Source organism: Phalacrocorax aristotelis, chromosome 31 (genome assembly GCF_949628215.1).
Source record: "Phalacrocorax aristotelis chromosome 31, bGulAri2.1, whole genome shotgun sequence".
NCBI lineage: Eukaryota > Metazoa > Chordata > Aves > Suliformes > Phalacrocoracidae > Phalacrocorax > Phalacrocorax aristotelis.
The window spans coordinates 345910-362367 of NC_134306.1; the positions used below are offsets into that span (position 1 = coordinate 345910).

The 16458-nt window shown below is 58.4% G+C and overlaps 2 protein-coding genes across 5 annotated transcripts; both read right to left on the reverse strand.

The window, feature by feature from the left end:
• Window positions 1-17: 17 nt before the first annotated feature.
• On the reverse strand, window positions 18-9199 carry ZNF692 (zinc finger protein 692). 3 transcript variants are annotated; one of them, XM_075076473.1, is made up of 12 exons: window positions 9097-9199; window positions 7829-8025; window positions 7698-7729; window positions 6870-7292; window positions 6145-6193; window positions 5830-5976; window positions 5002-5130; window positions 2565-2627; window positions 2255-2333; window positions 1687-1801; window positions 1268-1367; window positions 18-775 (listed from the first exon to the last, which is right to left on the reverse strand). In XM_075076473.1, exons 2-12 carry the CDS (start codon window positions 8014-8016, stop codon window positions 343-345), a joined length of 1758 nt encoding a protein of 585 aa, XP_074932574.1. In that variant the 5' UTR covers window positions 8017-8025; window positions 9097-9199; the 3' UTR covers window positions 18-342. The 3 variants fall into 3 exon arrangements, with proteins under 3 accessions (XP_074932574.1, XP_074932573.1, XP_074932575.1); XM_075076472.1 differs by lacking the exon at window positions 9097-9199 and adding an exon at window positions 8983-9054; XM_075076474.1 differs by lacking the exon at window positions 9097-9199 and adding an exon at window positions 8967-9016.
• A 70-nt stretch (window positions 9200-9269) lies between these two features.
• Window positions 9270-16396, reverse strand: LOC142049096 (killer cell lectin-like receptor subfamily B member 1B allele B). 2 transcript variants are annotated; one of them, XM_075076549.1, is made up of 6 exons: window positions 13674-16396; window positions 12457-12552; window positions 11321-11455; window positions 10966-11171; window positions 10659-10774; window positions 9270-10560 (listed from the first exon to the last, which is right to left on the reverse strand). In XM_075076549.1, exons 1-6 carry the CDS (start codon window positions 13756-13758, stop codon window positions 10440-10442), a joined length of 759 nt encoding a protein of 252 aa, XP_074932650.1. In that variant the 5' UTR covers window positions 13759-16396; the 3' UTR covers window positions 9270-10439. The 2 variants fall into 2 exon arrangements, with proteins under 2 accessions (XP_074932650.1, XP_074932651.1); XM_075076550.1 differs by having other exon boundaries at window positions 9673-10560; window positions 10966-11120.
• Window positions 16397-16458: the final 62 nt, after the last annotated feature.

The window sequence follows — 16458 nt, forward strand, 5'->3', positions numbered from 1 at the left end:
CAAGCGGGGAAACCCACTTTTACACAAAAATAAGTTTATTAAAGAGCCTGCCGAGGGCTTTGGCAACCTCCCGCTCCCGCCTCGCAGCGAGGGGAGCCGGGCAAGCCGCTCTCCGCCCGTGGCAACGCTGCTGCGAGCTCAAGGGAAGGCCCAGTTTTGGCGGCGAAGCTGGGATTTCCCCCGGGAAGCACCAGTTCCTTGCCCGTCCCTTGTGGGTTTTGGCACCTGGACACGCTGCTGCCCCACGCTGTGGGGGTCCGGCCTCGTTTCACCTTGTCCCCACCTTGGTCCTCCCGTCCTCGCTGGTCCCTCCTGCGGCCAAGAACTGGAGGATGAGTCCTGCTACGAACCAACCCCGTCCATCACCGGGCCTCGGGGGGTGCCCGAATCCTGCCCGCTAACCCCCCGATATTCAGCTGCAATCGGAGGTGGGGTCTTCTCCCCGTCACCTCCGCTCACCACGGTGTCCCCAAGCTCCGGCACCTCCAGGGGCTCCGCGGCCGACGCCGCGGGTGCCTCGGGGTGCTCCGGCCCTGCCTGCGTCCCCGCGCTGAAGCTCGCTGGCGCCGGCTGCCGCTGGCCCCCCTCGGCTTGGGGGGGTCCGCCGAGCACTTCGGGGTGGCTTTTGCTTTTGTGGGCTGTGACGTTGTCTTTCTTCTCAAACTTCTTGCCGCAGATGTCGCAGGAGAACTGGTAGAAGGAGTCGGCGTCGTGTTTCTTCATGTGCCAGTTCAGGGAGGCTTTCTGGCGGCAGGTGAAGCCGCAGATCTCGCACCTGGGAGAAAACGGGAGGGGATTCAATGTAAAAGATTAAGAGAAAAAAAAAAAAAAGATTAAGCAGGAGGGGAAAAAAAAAAAACCAAACCCCAAAACCTGGCCTCGCCTCATCTTGATGCTGCAATTTTACGTGGGCTTTGCAAAGCCAGCGCCTCCGCACCGCTGCGTTGGCGCCGTGGGGCTTCAGCACACCCTCCAGCCAAGGAAACGCATTGCTCTCTTTAAGTCCCAGCTTATTAAGCTGCTCCAACTTAAGCCCACGCCCTGAAGCCGCTGGAGCAGAGCGCAACCAGCCCCAGAGGCAGAAATTCGTGGCTTCAGGGATCTATAATAACAGTGAGCCCTCTGGCTACCCACGGCGAGAAACCTGCCGCGCTCACCCGCACACCGCGACGCTAAATTGGGGTTGGGGGAGAAAAAAAAAGCAACGGGGAGAAACCCTGATGCCAAGCGGAGAGTCCGTGGTCGCGCTGGTGGGACTGGTACTTACTGCAGAGGTTTCTCCCCTGTGTGGATGCGCCGGTGGATGATCAAGTTGCTGCTGGTACGAAAGGAACGGGCGCAGAACTCGCAGATATAGTCCCGCTTGTCTGTGGGGCAGGGGGAAAAAGGGATTAGGGGCTGGGCCAGCCTGGATGAGCAGCCAGGGAGGTTTCAGGCTTTATTTTAGGAGGCAGGATGCTTTCTCAGCACAGAACTGGAGCTGATATGCGAGAGCGTGACCGTAGCTCTCAGCAGCAGAAAGCAAATGGGTGCAATAACATCTCCCAGGGATGCAAATGTGGCTGGGGAGGGCCAGCTGTAGCCCAGTAGAGGCAGGCCCAGCATGGGGAGGGTACGGGGGTGGGGGGGGGATATATACCCGTATGGGGGGGGGGTTACGTGCCCGTACGGAGGCGGCTGACTCACCGCTGTGCAGCTTCTCGTGCTCCTTGAGGTGCTTCTTGAAGTTAAAGGACTTGCCGCAGCTGGGCTCGGAGCAGGTGAAGGTCTTCTGGTGGACGTGCTGGTACTTCTTGTGGTGCTGCCGTTTTGGGGAGGAAAAAAAAAGGGGTGGGGTGGGTTAAGAAGAGAGGAGCTCATCGCTGAGACGCTGCACTCGGAGGACACCCAAGGGCACCTTCCAGCAACAACCTCCCCGCCCTGTTTCGCTCCCTGAAGCAAAATCCCTTGGTGGGACATCAAGTGACCTCGGCCATGCCAAGCTGGTGCTGAACACACGGGGCCACCACGGCCCCTCTCTGTTATCCAGCTTTGGAAAGCCAGGGGCAATTCCGGTTGCCCAACCCCCAGGACAAGAGCCAAGATGCCCAAAATGGAGCTTGGACAGGCAAAACCTGACCATCAAATGGGTCACCAAAGCTCCTGGTGACCCCAGAAGGGACCGGGAGCGGGAGAGAGGCTCGTGCCCAGCTCGGCTGCACCTCCCGGGGCACGAGAGGTGGATTTAAGCACCACGGTTGCTCCCAGCCCTCACGTTCAGGTACTGGCGGTTGGAGAAGATCTTGCCGCAGCCTTCGAAGTCGCACAGGAGGATCTCACGCTTTGCCGCCTTCCTGCAGGAGAGAGAGTAGAGAGAAAAAAACCCCATCCTCGGTGAGGATGAGCAGGGAGGAGCGCCAAAAAAGGTGTAGCTTTTGGATTTGGCACCCGACTAGGTCCTCCCCACCCATCTTCCCCCTTACCCACCCATCAAAAGCTTAATTTAAGGGAAGGAAGCCGCCTCGTCTTCGCAAGGGGCTGGGAAATGGCGTGGCAGCTTCCCCCTCCCCACCGGCCCCAGGTACCTGATCCTCTTTGGGCCGATCTGGGCCACGTCCTCGTCGCCCGACCGCGCTCGCCTCTTGCAGCTGCAACGGGAAAGGGACTTGAGTGAGGCTTTTGTGTCCCCCCCCCCCCTTGTCCCCAAGCACAAAGCGGAGGCGCTGAGGTCCTCCAGCCTCGCGGCTGAAGGGTCTCCGAGCAAACCCTGCACTAAAACCATCCTCTGGGCGACCATTTCGCTTTTATTTCTTCCATTTTGAGAATTCACTATTTCTCCCCATCGGAGCAGGAAACGCTGTTAACAAATGCACCTCTCAGACATTATAAATAGGAAGATAATCTTTATTATTCATTACAAAAATTCTTTCACATGGTTTTAGGTACGTCCCAGGACATTTCAGATTGCTGTCAACCTTCCGCCAGCCTCGTTTGATCTATAATTTATCGGCAGCGCCATGGAAACAGCAGCTATTTTGGGCTGACATCCTGAAATTAAAGAAAGATATGTTAAAAAAAAACCAAACCAACATGTTTTTGTGGGGAGGAGAAATAAAGAGATCGTTAATAGACGACGATGCCAGACCACATCCTCAGCATGGAATAAAAAGAGGGGGCTGGGCATCTTTGTCCACAATCTCTTTAATAATGTTTTATTAGGTCACGATGGCGTTACCTTCAGGAAGCAAGAAGAGCACGAACACGCCGAAGTCTGGAGCCTCTCGTTTTTGCTCATAAAACAGTCTTTTATCTCCATTCTTCCAGTTGCTGCAACAAAAGGGGGGGGTGGGAAATTAATCAAACGCTTGTAAATACGGTCTCTGTAACCAAGCTCGGCCTTAAAAAGGGCAGCACCGACTTAAAGTTTAGGCAGGGCTTTGGAGAGGGGGGTTAAAAGCTTTCATCAGCCACTTCTGCAAATCGCCGCCGGTCCTTAGGTGCGTCTTTAGGCACTTTTGGAGGTTTGGACACCAGGATTTTGAATGGAAAGTGCGCAGGACCCAAAAAATGCCAGAGGGATGTGAAAAAAAAATCCCTCTTTTAATTCACTTTTGGTTTTAACAAGGACTACCTAGACCTAACCCAAACCTTTCCGCCCCCAAGTTGAATTTTAAGCCTAGTTCCCCCCCGGTGCAACGTGACCAGCGGTGGGCAGGGAGAGAAAAGCCAATGCCATATTTACCATCGTATTTTGGGTCCCTGGGAGGGTGTTTGCTCTTCCAGTGAGCTGCGAGGCCGTTTCAGAGCTGGAAGGAGACGGGAAGGGTGTTTAGCACCAAAAAGAAGCGGCAACACCGTGTCAAAGTAAAAAAAAAAAAAACAGATCAAGAAAAGCCTTAACGGAGCCGCACGATACTTACGGGGTGAGTTTCGGGGGTCGCGTTTCGCTGCGGGTCCCGTCCTTCGTAGGACACACGAAGGCAAGACGCGTGACGAGGCGACGTCACGTGGTCACTCCGGCTAACGCCAGCGAAAAAGGGGGCTTTTAACGCCCTCGTCGTATCAAAAATGGAAGAAGATCCAGCAAGGTGACGTTCTCCTTGTGTGTCAGACCCAAGAGGCAACGCGTGGCCCATCCTCTTGTCTCAGCATCGAGACCAACCTCTATTTAACCCTCTTGCATAAAGACCCGGCAAATGAGTGATGGTTTGAGCTTGTTTAGGACAGAAAAGTGAATTTTGAGTCCACGCGGCCGGGGAGGGAAAGATTAAAACCTAACCCTCAGCCTCAAACAGGCTGTGGTAAAGAGTGCTTGCAAATTAAATCATCGTGGTCGTTATCAAGCTGCCCCTTGACCAACACTTGGGGTTGGCAGCGCTGCCGTCGCTACACACATCTCCCCGTGGGCTTGAGGACAATATAGCTGGGCCCTATAGGGCTGCTCTGGCTGCTGGAGAAGGCCCGTATCTATAGGTGGAGACAGCAGTCTCTGTGCTTATGCAGGGGGTGGAGGGGTGGCACGTAGGGATTTTTTGCTGCTGCAACCTCCAGCTCTGCTCAGAGGCTTCAACGCCCACCACGGTGGTGGTTGAAGGGGTCTTCATTCCCCTCTGGGGACAACCTCTGCCCCAGCAGCACGTCCTTGCTCCCTGAGCACCCACGACCAGCTCCACGAGAGACGCGGTGGATGAAATGGAGACTTGTTAAGCCTCACCCTGCAGCGAGACCGGCGTCCCAGACCTCCCCCACACAACCCCTTTGCAAGCTCTAACACGCAACAAGGCCAAGCAACGCAAGCTCTGCCCCGCGGACGACGGCACCGCGAGGATTAAACCGCCTTGGGGACGTGCGGCTCTTGCCCTGCCCAGAGCTCAGGGCTTGAACATCATTTATTGTTGGGCTGGATGGTTTCCATCTGGTTTCTCAGCATCTCCAACACGCTCTCGCCACGGCGAGATGGATTCCCCAAGACAAGGACCCCCGACGCCCGTCCCCAGCGTCACCGCGGCCATCACGACTCACCTGACTCGTCCAACCTTCTCCCCTGACGGGCTGGAGCTGGTCAGGCTCGGCTCATTCGGGGGCGGCTCCTCCTTTATGGGTTTCTTACGGGCTTTGGTCTGGCTTTGTCGCCGCTGTTGCTCCGAGTCACTGGGGAAGAAGACAGACGTGGGATAGGAAAGACGTTTTAGGTGGTTGGATGGGGTTGGGTGTGGGTTGGGCGTGGGTTGGGCGTGGGTAGGGCAAGGGTAGGGCATGAGTAGGGCGTGGGTTGGGCAGGGGTTGGGTATGGGTTGGGCATGGGTTGGGTGTGGGTTGGGCATAGGTAGGGCAAGGGTAGGGCGTGGGTTGGGCATGGGTAGGGCGTGGGTAGGGCGTGGGTTGGGTGTGGGTAGGGCAAGGGTAGGGCATGAGTAGGGCGTGGGTTGGGCAGGGGTTGGGTATGGGTTGGGCATGGGTTGGGTGTGGGTTGGGCATAGGTAGGGCAAGGGTAGGGCGTGGGTTGGGCGTGGGTAGGGCGTGGGTAGGGCGTGGGTAGGGCGTGGGTTGGGCATGGGTTGGGCGTGGGTTGGGCATGGGTTGGGCATGGGTTGGGCATGGGTAGGGCGTGGTAAACACCCTCACCCAGGGAGAGATACAGCAAAAGAATGTGTCTCCCCAAAAGACCGTGCCTTTTTGAGCGCAGAAGCACCTTATTTAGGTGATATAAGGACGTCATAGGGTGGCAGAGATGTAAGGTTTGAAACCCTCCCAGTGTGGACTGGGACGGCATGACTGGGAGCCTGGGGACTGGCTCTCACGTGGTCCCAGGCCAAGGGCCCCTTCCCAGCAGCTCTAAGCACTCTTCACCTGTCCAGAGATGGGTGGTAGTTCTCATCGCGCAGATCGTCAGTGTAAGTGAGGTCATCCTCCTCGGCAAAGTCCTCGTCCTCCTCTTCCTCCTCTCCTTCTTGGGGCTCAGCCCCCAGCTCCGCTTTCTCCTCCGGGATGGGCGTGCTGCAGGAACGCAACGGTCAAAGTCAGCTCTGCCGCAACGGGTTTTCCCGTGGAAAGTCTTCCTTAAAACAGCGGCTGCCCGTTGGAGATCTCAAGGGATGAGATGGGCGGGTCCAAACTTGACCTTCAGCTCCAGAGAGCCCAGTTACAGACTCGGGGAAGACTCACCTCCCGTGACCTTCTGCCATGGTCCCCATCTCCGTCGGCACTCGGGGAGCTGCAAGGAGGCAACAGGAGTTGTGGGAAGTTGAAGAGGGGCTGGTTGAGCCATGATGTTGGGAGAGGCAGGGGAGGGAGGAGGAGGATGGGGAGTGGAGCTGGGAGCAGGGTGGGGAAGCCTGCAGGTGTTGGAAGGGACTTGCATGGTGCCACCCCGCAGAGCGGAAGAAATGAAGGCCAAGTTACTCCAAAATACTCTACTGGAAGAAGCTCAACTTCTTCTCAAGTAGCTACTACAGGGGGAAAAATGGATTTTCCCCCCCCGGTTTCCAGTCTGGATAAACGACAAGGGCTGCGACTCTCGGAAACTGCCGAGAGCTGCGTCTGCGTGGGCTCAGCGAGGTCTGCTCAACGCCTGTAATGAACCTGAGGTCCCCCAGCTCTGCTTTTCCAGGGCAAGGAAAGGACAGAGAAGATACGGGATTATTTTGTGGTAGGAACAAGCCCAGTGGGAGACTGCTCTGCCCGTTTTTCCAGCAAAAGCCCAGGGATTTGTTTTACAGGACGGTGCTGTCAAATATGGTGGAATAGGGAGGCAACGGGGTTTGGGGCAACACCTGATGCCGGTGGGAAGGTGGCTGATGTGCCCCTGGGACTGGGAGAAGGGCGGAAGATGGGCAATCCAGAGGCCAACGGAGAAATGGGGATGGAGAAGGGGATACAGAGGAGCTCACCTGCGTTGTCATCATCACCATCATCACCATCAGCTCCTGGCTCTTCCCTCTGGTCCCCGGCACCGACAGGCGACTGAGCTGCTCCCTCCGCTTCGGTTTCACCCTTCCCGGAGCCGGACTCGGTGACCAGACCTGTTCTCCGGAGCGAGCGCCGGCGGCTGGCGGCCGGTGGGGAGCTGCGCCCCGAGTCCCCCCGTTGTTCCTCTCCATGGTGGCCGGTTGTGGGGGTACGGTCCCCCGCTGCCCCAGGGACACCCCAGGAGAAGCTGTGCCCGGCCATGCACTCCCACACCAGCTGGGACGTGCTGCCCGGGGCTGGGGGCTTCACGTCGGGGACGAAACCGCACTCTTGGCCGTGACCGTGGGACAGGACGACCAGGCGCTGCAGGGCATCGGCATGGAGAAGGTTGGGCTCCGGCTCGCCTGGTGAAGGCACAAAAAAACAGACTAATCAGTGAAAACCGGCTCCAAAGTCTGGCTTTTTGGTTGTTCTCCATCATGTAAAACCAACGTGGGGCAGGTGGGTCTCCCTCCACCTTCCCCACCATGTCATTCAAGCTCTGATGGTTCCATTATATGAAAAGCACCCCTTTTTTAGCAATCCCCAAAACCCCAAATAGCCCCAAAAATAAGAGCTGGGGATGCCAATGGCCCCAAGGCAGCCAAACCCGGGGAGCGATTCGCCTCCTGCTCGGTGGGGGTGTGCGAATCTCCAGCCCCCAAGTGCTCGACGCAACGGGAATCTTCTCTCTTCCACCATAAACCTCTTTTGGGTCCAAAAAAAAAAAAAATCAATGCTAAGGTGGAATTGGGCTGGGAGGCACCTACCCGGGCTCCAGACGCAGCTGTGGGAGCTGTACCTGTGGCGGGAAGAGGGAGAGGGAACTTAAACCTTTTCTTTTCCCCATTCCGAGGGGTTTTAAGGGTTTTGCGGACCCCCCCCTTCCCCCGGCACCGACCTGTCGAGGAGGAACTGGGCCAACTGGGAGTGCAGGGCGAAGCCGAGCTGCTCCTTGAGGCGACACCAGCGTTCCAGGTGCCCCCCGATGCGGATGCGGCACTTGCTGCGGCGGGCATCCAGCTCCCGGCGCTTCTGTCGTCGGATGCAGTCGGGGGCCCGCTGCCGGCCGGGGCGGCCCGGCTCCATGGGGGGGACCTGGCGGGGGTGGGGGGGGAACATGGGGATGGTTGGGGGAGGGACACAGAGGCATGGGAGGGGGATTTAGGGGCAGCCTGGCTCCATGGGGTGGTCTGGGCGGGGGTGTCAGGTGGCCTAGCTCTGGAGGGGGGTCTGGGGGGACATGGGGGTGGCCTGGCTCCATGGAGGGGTCTTGGGGGGGTCATTGGGGTGCTGGGGGGGGACACAGGGCTGGGAGGAAGCACACATGGGGACAGCCCAGTTCCATGGGGAGGGGGCTGGGGAGGGGCAAGGAGGACATGGGGGGGGCACCAGCATGGGAGGGTGCTGGGGGGGGGGTGTGAGGAGGGACAGGGAATGGGGTACAGGGGGGTGGTCTGACTCCATGGGGGTGGGCTGACTCTCGGGGGGCGGTGATAGGGTACTTGGGGGGGACAGACAGGGGTATGGGGGTGGCTCCCATGGGGGGGGGCAGGGTGGACACAGGCTGGGTGGGCCTGGGTAAGGGAGGGGGGAGGCCATACTGTCCCCCAAAACCCTGCTGAAGCCCCGCCTCCCCCTCCAGCCCCGCCCCCACGCCATGGCTCCACCCCTCCAAGCCCCTACTGTGCACCACACCCTCCTCTTGGTCCCGCCCACCCGCCACAGCCCCGCCCCCTCTTGGCCCCGCCCCATCAACAACCCCGCCCTCACGCGTGGCTCCTCCCCTCGTCCGCAAAGCCCCGCCCCGCAAACCCCGCCTTCTCCCTATCCCCGCCTCCCGCCTTCCCGCCATTTCTCCCCCGAGGCCCCCCCCCCCCCGCCCCTCACGGCTTCCCCCCCCCCCCCACGGCGGCCCCGTTCCCACCGCTGGGCCTTAAAGCGGGCCCTGCGGCTGGGAAGGAAAAACCAACGGGAAGAGAAGGGCCGAGGCTCCGGCGCGCTGCCGGCGCGCTGCCGCCACCCCCGCCGCCACCAACCCGCCCGCCGGCGAACCTCCTCCGCCGGACCGCGCTCCATCGCAACCCGAGGTGGCCCCACCCCGGGCCGTGCCCCCTTTAAGAGCCAAAGGACATCCCCCCCCCCCCCCGCCCCCCCCCCATTGCTCACACTGCTCAGGGACCGGGACAAGATGGCGGAGGGCCCGCCTCCGCCTCCCCGCCGTGGCGCATGCGCACTGCGCCGCTCCCGGTCCCAGAGGACGCCGGGAAACTGAGTCCTCCGCGCGGGGGCTGACGGGAGTTGTAGTCAGGGAGGCGAGCGCGGTGCATTATGGGAAACTCAGCCAAGGGTATTCCGGGGTGCGGGGGGGACGGGACACGAAGCCCTTCGGGGTCGCCCCGACCCTCCTCAACGCACCCCGAGGCAAAGCCCCCCCCAGATCCCCCCGGCCCCTCACTCCTGAGGGGCCCACGTTGGGCCTAGGGGTGCATATGGGGCTGAGGCCCCACATCCATCAGGCAGCCAGTACTGGGGCAGAGGAGCTAGTCCCAATTTTTGACCTTTTTGGGGGATGAACTATTCCCGTTACAGGCACTTTTTGGTGGTTTACAGCCCCACCGGGGGTGGTTCTCACTTCCCTGGGTGGGATTTGGTTCGGTTGCTGTCACACAGAAGGCAGGGCCACCGCCCGAACCTGCCCAAGACCCCATCCCTTTGAGCCCACCCCAAAGCTGCACTAATAATAATAATAATAATAATACTTAATACTACTACTAATAAAAGCTAGCGCACCTTTATTGCCACGTCTGGGTGACCTTTTCCACGCTCACCCTGTGCTCTGTCCCATTCCTCCAAAGCCATTTACCAGCTTTGGCTGCCAGTTGCCCAAATTAGCCCAGTTTTACGTTAAATCCTTTTTTCCACCCTTCTTCCAGGGTTCTTTCCCCAGCAAGAGCTCAGCTCATCTTGGCATCAACAAAGCTGTTCTAAATTTAGCATTTTCATCCAGCTGATTTCTACTTCCTCCCCCAGTTCCCCCCTCCCCACCCCAGAAGCGGATTTTTAAAAAAATTGTTATTTTTAATTATTTTTTAGAAAGACTTCTCACCCCTTTCCCCAGCACCACCTCCTACGGGGCGGTTTTCACATGCACGGCCCCAGCCGCACCTCTGCTTCGTTAAAACCTCGCCATAAACGGGCTCGATGAAGCTGCTGGAGGAACTCAAGAGTCATACGAATTGTTTTTCACCCCGCAACGATTCTTTTTTCTCCTCTGACCATCAGCTCATGGTCAGGTTTTGGGTGTAATAGAGGATTTCAGTGGTTTTGACCCATGTCTTCACTGCTGGTAGTTTCTCCCCATGGCTTGTCCTGACCCCAAATCCCTCCCGCTCCCTCACTGTATACAAATTAGCATGCAAATGAGGGGCAGCTCCGCACCCCAATATTGGCACATTAAAAAAGAACGGGGAAAGGAGCAGGGGGGTGATGCCCTGACCCCCCACCCCAGCTCAGAGCTGGGTGGCTTCTTTCTGGCAGATCCACTGCAATCCTGAGCTGCAGGTGTCAAAGACGATCGTGCTCTCCCTGACCGCCCCGCAGCTTCCTTCATTCCTGGGGCTCAGCTGGAACCTGTGGGTGCAGAAGGGAGCCCGTGTCACAGCGCGAGGGACCCTTGGGTGCTGGTGGAGGCGCCCACCTCGACACCCGTCCCTGCCCGAAGCGCTCACCGGCTCCGGTCCAGGCGGGAGCCATTCAGCCAGGTCCAGCCCTCCCTGGTGGAACGGACGGAGAGGCCGATCCAGAAGTAGCTGCTGGGTTTCCGCACCATTTCCTTTATGAAATCCTGGATCAGGGAGAGGGCAGGTGCTGATGCCAGCGTGCCGTCCCAAAACCAGGCTCCAGCCCATCCCCGCGCGCTCCCCGACACTGGCAAAGGCACCGGCAAGCCCTTAACCCTTTCCCCCAGGTGCCAGCAGCCCCTCGGCCGCAGCCCTGGCACCCATCCCGCATCCCCGATGCCATCGGCCCCTTCACCAGCTCATCCTGCCCCCACAGCATCAGCAGCTCGGCTCTCTGATTCACGCAGTCCTGCCGGCTCTCGCTCCAAGAGCTGATCTCACTGGAAACCCAGTAGCACTTGGTCCCACGCAGCGTCCAGCCCGTGGGGCAGAGCTTGCACCCCTCACCCTCTGAAAGACAGTCGGTGCCACGTTCAAGCCACCCAGAAGCCACCTCGTCCCCTGCACATCCGAAGGACAAGCGTGTAAGTCCTGTTGGCTCCCCAGGAGCGTGGGGATGCCCTGACCTTCACTTGGCTCTCCAGTTTAGGGGTGCTGCCAGTTTTTGGGGAAGCCAAGGGGGCTGACATGCATCATGGCTGGGCAGTTACCTTGCAGTTTTGGCAAGCAGAGACCTTTCCTCAGGTTCAAGAGGACAGTGACGTTCTCCAGGGTGGTGGTGCCATCCCCTACGCTCCTGCTCTCGTTCTTGCAGCTGCCTGGGCTCCCCAACTGCTGGCGGAGAACTGCAAGGGAAGGACGGAGCAGGGAAGAGGGACTTCGAACTCCCTCCACCCCCTGTGTGAGATGGCACACGAGATATGGAGGCATCAAAGGGGCAGCTGCAAAAAGCCCTGGATCTTCTGACCACTAGGAAAGTGGCCTTTCCTGCAAAAGAAGCCATTCCAGCCTTCGCTGTGCAGCTCAGAGGGGCCTGACACAAGGGTGAGGGGCTCTTCACCACCTCCTGACCAGCCCTTGCGGCACAGCGTGCCCACACACACATGCAGCGCACAGGAACTGCTCCCAGCAGATTTATTCTGGGGTCTCTCCAGTACTGGGCCCACACAGGTTCAAAGCATCAGCCCCAGATCGCTGCTGGCCCCAGACCCACCCTGCGACAGGGACAGCAGCTCCCGACAAAGCCACCACACCCCAGCTTGCACCCGAAGTTGCTCCCACATCCCAGAGCATCACCTGCTCGAGCCAGACCCCTTCGCTCCTTCCTCCGTACCCCCGTGCCAAAACCTTGGCAGATCCCCCCCCACAGATCAAAACCACACCCGAGTCCCTCCCCAGTGCAGGATCTAGTGGATCTCCCCACCTTTGGAGGATTTCCCCTCCCCATCAGACATCTGAGTCTCCCTTCCACCTGTTTGGTGGGTTTTGGGGGCGCTGTGGGTCAGGGCAGCATCAGATGCCACCAGCAACATCCTGCCAGGCACAAGACTCATTTTGGCAGGGCTCCGTGCGTCCCTGAGCTCAGCCATCGCGTACCAAGCCCTCACCCAAGCCACAGCTGAGAAGTTTCCAGTGGTTTCCCCTCGCTGGCCGACCAAAAGAGTCAGGGCTCATCCACCCCACTTCCCCGCACCCCGCACTGATGTGTGTCAGCCAACGCAGATCACAAAAAGCACATTTGACTCCTACACAAAAATCTGGGCCGGCACCGCCGGAGCCGGGACCTGCTCCCTGCTCTTTGGAGGGCCCTTTGGTCACCCCCGCGCCAGCAAGCGGAACTACTCACACAAGTATCCCACCACTACCACAGCCACTCCGAGGAGGAGGATCCCGCTCCAGCTGGCCCAGAGAGCAGTTCGGTGCCACTGAGGACACCCTGATGCTGCAAGGGAAAGAGTTTCTGGAGAAAAAACACTGCCCAAACCCGCATCCAGCGAGCCGGATCTGCAGCACACATTTCGTCTGTTTGCTCTCCAGAGCAGCTCAGAGACCGGCAGCCATCTGGCTGTTCAAAAGCTTTGGTCAGTCGTCTGCGTTTCACTGCTGCCACCCTCCTCCATTTCACAATCATCCCGCTGGTGCGGCGAAGTCGCTCGTGATGAGGTTGGTTGCCTTTATCCAGGTGTCCAAACTCCAAGAGTTGGGAATTTCACGCATATTATAAGCGGGAAAAGAGCGTGAAGCACCAGAGCAAGGCAGCAGAGGAAGGAAACGAGACAGGGGTGGGGGCAAAACACCATTACAAGTGCAGGAAAGACGCACCAGGTTTATCGAGACTCGGATCAGGCCACCTAAAGGCACCAGCTGCCCTTTAAGCATCGCAGGTCTCCTAAAAGCAGCTGAATTCACGCAGGTTTGGAGCCTTTGCTGGCTGGGTGCTGGGGGATTTCTTTTTCCATCACACCAGGATAAACACAGCCCCTTCAGATGGGTTTTAGGAACCAGCCCCTGAAACTGCACTTGGTGCAGCGGCTGAGCCCTGCCTCACAAGCTTCAGGGGTTTAGTTCTCTGAGTTCAGCCTCTCTGCGCAAGGACCGCGGCCAAGCTGGGGGCAGCTACGGCTCCAAAACTGATCGTGGCAAAACTAAGGCTTGATCCTGGCAGGGCTGCAGCCAAAGCAGCCACACAAGGAGGGATGAGGGAGGTGGAAAGGGGGGTAACGCCGTCCCCAAGGGCAGCTGGAGGCCGAAAAGCAGCCCTGGTATTTAACCCCATGGCAGCAAGCGTTAACACGAGCCCGCTTGGTTTCCATGGTGGAGGAATCCCATTGAATTGAGCCACGGTAGGTCTCTGGGCACAGAGTGAAGTGGTGACATCGTATCAAAGAAACCCTACGGCCATTTCAAAACTACCAAAGGGATCCCAAACCGCAGACGGGATCCCTTATCACACCACCGCAGCCATGGGCCACTTCCCCTCCCTGCACCACCCGGAGGGTGCGAGTCTCCCAACACAAGCACAGCCCCCCCAGAAAAGACCCCCCAAACCCACGATGCACTTACTGCCAGGCTGAGGAAGCGAATCCAGTTTCCTGCCCTGTTTCCCGGGACTGATATCCAGGTCAGCATAAATAATTTCCCCAGCCATAGCGGGAGAGGCGAGAGGACCACCAGTGATGCCTCTTGCTCGAACGGTGGCAAGCCAGCAGTCAGCAAGTCCAGTTTTTCCCGAGGATTTCTCCTCCAGCCCAGCTTTGCAAGCTCCTCTCCAAGCTCGAGGTGTGCAGGGAGAAGCACGAGCCTCTGAACGCTCGTCGAGCGGAACAAGGTTGCGAAAGAGCCTGTTCACTGCGCTGGCCAGCCTGAAAATGAAACTTTACGTCGCTTCTGCTGAATTAAGCCAGGGAAAGTGAGCTCACATCAAGCGAAGTAACACCTGATAGCATCAAGAAACCTTTTCTATTCAAAGTCAAGCCATATTCTTCTAAGGAACCAAACGAAATCTTCCAAAACAAGGCACCTTTAATGATAAAAGCCCAAAAAACCCAAAACCTGTGCTTCTGCAAATAGGCAGTTCCAGACTTCGCTGCCCTCGGAAACCCCACACATGGATTTCGGCCGGTGCCAAAAATCCTGGGAGGCTCTTTGGAAACATGGGGTTTCCAAAGAAATGAGCCCTTCAAGGGGAGAGGATGGAGAATGTTCCAAACAGTTCACAGAATCTCTCCGGTTTTCCCTCAGTCCTTCTTTTGAAGTCACTTCCAAGAGACAGTCAGCTTCTCCCTTTGGAAACCAGGATGGGACCAGACTAATTAGAGGGCAGGAATGGTAGAAAACAACACAAAGTTACAGAAAATATCGCGGTAAAGGCATGAGATGGCATTTTTACTGGTTTCTTTGCTCATCTGTCTCTGCACACGGGCTCAGAAACCCCCCACACGGATCATCCGACCCCAGTGAGGCAAAAGCCAGACTGTCAGAAGAGGAATCAGGTGCCTCTGGACCTACTGAAGCATCCAACAATTAGGTGTTTATCCCCATTTAGGAGAAAGGGGTTTCTTTGGAGAGCAAAACCACCCCAGACTCATGAGGGGAGCACACGGCGGGGGCTGGATTGCAACCCCCACCACGCCTGGGGCGGTGGGACCTGAGCGGGGACTGTCCCCACTGGGCTCTGCTCTGCACACACCCGACCTCGGCATCCCCGTGCGCTGCCCGTCCGGAGCAGGTAGGGAAAACCCCGGGGAGGTTTGTCAGAGCATTTTCTATGGGAGAAGCGAGTGCAGGAGGGGCCACAGCTTCTCTACCAGCAACAAACCCTTGCTTTGAGGTTTTGGCGAGGCTTTCAGCATCCAACCTGACCACACAGACACAAAGTGACAAGAGAAAAGCTCCTCAAGAGAGCAGATGATGCTGCAACCTTTACACCCGCAACCTCATTAGGCTACTGCTTTAATTCTGCAGCTGGGAACAGCAAACCCCATCTGCTGAGCAGGACTCCTTCGAACAGCAGCAGGGATTGAGCAGCGCAGGGAAGCTGGATGCTCAGCCATACTGGTTGCTCTAGACAGACCAGTCCAGGTTGAACTGTGGGGAAGACTGGCAGGAGCCCCATGATGGGAGGAGGCAGAAAAAGAAGGTCGGGTGGGGGAAACGCGAGCTAAACCGAGGCACAGGTGTTGCTAGCGCAGGCTGCTGGGCACAAGCCACCTACGCCGGCTGTTGCCGTGCTCAGAGCAGACCCTATTTCCACAACAGCCCCCATTTGAGACCACGACCTCTTCCCCCCACCCCATCATACCGGTGACAAACACCCCTCAAAGCCATTTTCCCTTCCTTTAAACAGCTTTGAGGCCCTGTCGGGTAAATATTGCCCTGTCCCTTGTGAGAAAGGGGGTGGCTGTGGTTAACAGTGTGAAAGCGGAAAGGCTGCAACGCAAAGGGCAGCCTGTGATGGCTGCCACACCCACCAAGGTAATTTTGGAGATGTTGCAGGGCAAAAAGCTGGGGTGGCTTCGCCCCAGGGGAAAACGGCACCTCCAAACCAGGGACATGCTCCTGCATTTCCCACTCTTCACTCACCACAGCCTGCACACGCTCTTAATGCAGGGGATTATCGCTCTTCTAGCCGGGCTGTCATCCTTAACAGAGGCAAAGGCGGAGAGGAAGCGCAGCGGTGTGAGTGCTAAGGTAAGCAAAGGGGGAAAAATGGAATTAGGAAGGAATTAGGAAGAACTCAGGGGCAGGGAGAGGAGAGAAGAGCCTCTCCCCATGGCAGAAGCCTCACAAATAGGCTTGCCCCAGCTCATAAAGAACAAGCCAAACAGAAATGAGGCACCACTGCCCCAACAGCACTCCTCTCCCCTCCCCACAGCCATCCGAGCCCCAAACTGGCACGCTTGAGGATGGACACACTGGGAGCGCTGGGAAGGGGCCCTCCCGCAGCCACCACACCAGCACCGCGCTCCCAGGGGACACAGCGAGGTTCGTGCTCCCACCGCCCTGGTCCGGTTTGTCCCCAGCACCTGCAGATGCTTCTGGGGCTCCTGCAGCAACACCCGATTGAGGGGGTCAGGATTTGTGGGGCCCCCGAGAGCCCCCAGACAAGGGAAAACAAGGGGGGACAGGAAAGGACCGTGGCTTCCAGCAGAGCACGGCCCGGGGGAGCCCCACAACTCGCCTGGGCTCCGGGCAGAGCCAGCACTGCGGGACAGGCTCCAGCAGAGAGCGCCAGCCATCCCCCGCCAGCCACCGGCACCCCACGCTGCCACGGCTCGAGGGAGAAGACCCCGGGGGCAGCCGTCACGTCGCACATGGGTACCCCAACGCTCCCAGAGCCAGGACGGAA